Raw genomic sequence first — 1,285 nt, 5'->3', positions numbered from 1 at the left:
AGAAGGCAAACAAGATGTTTCTCGCTAAGCAGGGTCCCCAGGGGGCACGCCTGACACTCTGGGCGGGGGCTGCGCTGTGCACAGCTTTGCAAGGCACATGACAGGAGGGGCCCCTCCTGGCCCAGGGGTTCCGCTGCCGGAAGCGCCCACATCCAGCTCTTTCCCCTGCAACTCCTGACATGCTGCAGCCCGTACGTTCCACTGTGTCGTTGCTGACCGCCTCCCGAAGGCCGCCCGTCCTCTTCCCCACCCGCCCTCTCTGCGCCACGCACACCCGCGTCCTCCCATGTGGCTTCTCACCCGGCCTCGCTCGGCCGGTCTCGGGGTCACCGCGGCACCCCAGTCACAACTTCACTTTCCCTGCCATTGCACTGACTCGCCCCCGCCCATTTCATCCCCAAGCTCTTCGGAGAAAGGTGACGTGGTAGGTTAAGAGTGGGTGATAAAGCCCAGCATCTTCCCCTACAGCTAAGAGAACCAAAGCCCAGAAAAGAGACTTCCTCAAGGCCACAGAGAACGTTACTAAAACGCCCACGACATATTCGGTGTGTGCACACGCACGCACACGCACACACACGCACACACATGCACACACACAAGCTCGGTGAAGGCGGCCGAGTGAGTGCCGTCCACAAAGGCTACATCTAGGAAGAAAAACCTGAGATGTGAAGCTTTGCTCCTCCCAGGCGCAACCTCACCCTTTTCCAGGTGGCCAGCAGCTGCTTGTCGGACATCTGCTCCGGGTAATCCGCGATGGCAAACACACAGCCCAGCAAGAAGCCTTCCTCTGGGACTAGAGCAGAATCACGCGAGAAAAAGAAGTTTAAGCCCGGGAACATGTGCACCCACAAACGAAAAACGGTTCTGCGGACCTCAGTCTGAGTTTGTGCAGCCACCCTGGACCAGCGGCGGTGTGAGCGCGGTGCCGTGGGCGTCCGGCCTGACTGTCCACGCTACACGAGGACGATGTGGCACCAACGCGGCGTAAGCCGGGTGCTGAACCCCACATCAAGCCTGACGCTCTATGGACACCCACCTCCACCCAGCGTCTGACGTGCCAGACGGAAGAAACGCACCCGCGCCAGCGCGACAGCTACGCCCCTTGCCCGGCTCGAGCGCCAGGCCCCCCGTGCTGTGAGAATTACTTAGACGTGGGGCCCCAGCCCCACCCACCCGCAAACACTTCCGAAGCGTTCACGTAAGCGCGACGCTTTCGGGAGAAAGAAAGAACACGCAGCACTAACGCTCCAGGGCCGGGTCGTGTCCAAACAGCTGCTGCGGCGGC

The 1,285-nt window shown here is 61.2% G+C and overlaps 1 protein-coding gene across 1 annotated transcript in view; it reads right to left on the bottom strand.

Annotated features, from left to right (window-relative positions):
- The window catches only part of PAXIP1 (PAX interacting protein 1), a 28,627-nt gene that overhangs the window by 10,366 nt on the left and 16,976 nt on the right, over positions 1-1,285 (bottom strand). Inside the window, exons 8-9 of the mRNA XM_025044924.1 lie at positions 1,245-1,284; positions 699-793 (exon numbers count right to left, since the gene is read on the bottom strand). Of these exons, the coding sequence (XP_024900692.1) occupies positions 699-793; positions 1,245-1,284 (135 nt within the window). The remainder of the gene's footprint in view (positions 1-698; positions 794-1,244; position 1,285) is intronic.

Source organism: Pteropus alecto, unplaced genomic scaffold (assembly GCF_000325575.1).
Source record: "Pteropus alecto unplaced genomic scaffold, ASM32557v1 scaffold320, whole genome shotgun sequence".
Classification (NCBI taxonomy): domain Eukaryota; kingdom Metazoa; phylum Chordata; class Mammalia; order Chiroptera; family Pteropodidae; genus Pteropus; species Pteropus alecto.
The sequence above is the reverse complement of the archived record's forward strand: the minus strand, read 5'-3'. Positions and strand labels throughout refer to the sequence as shown.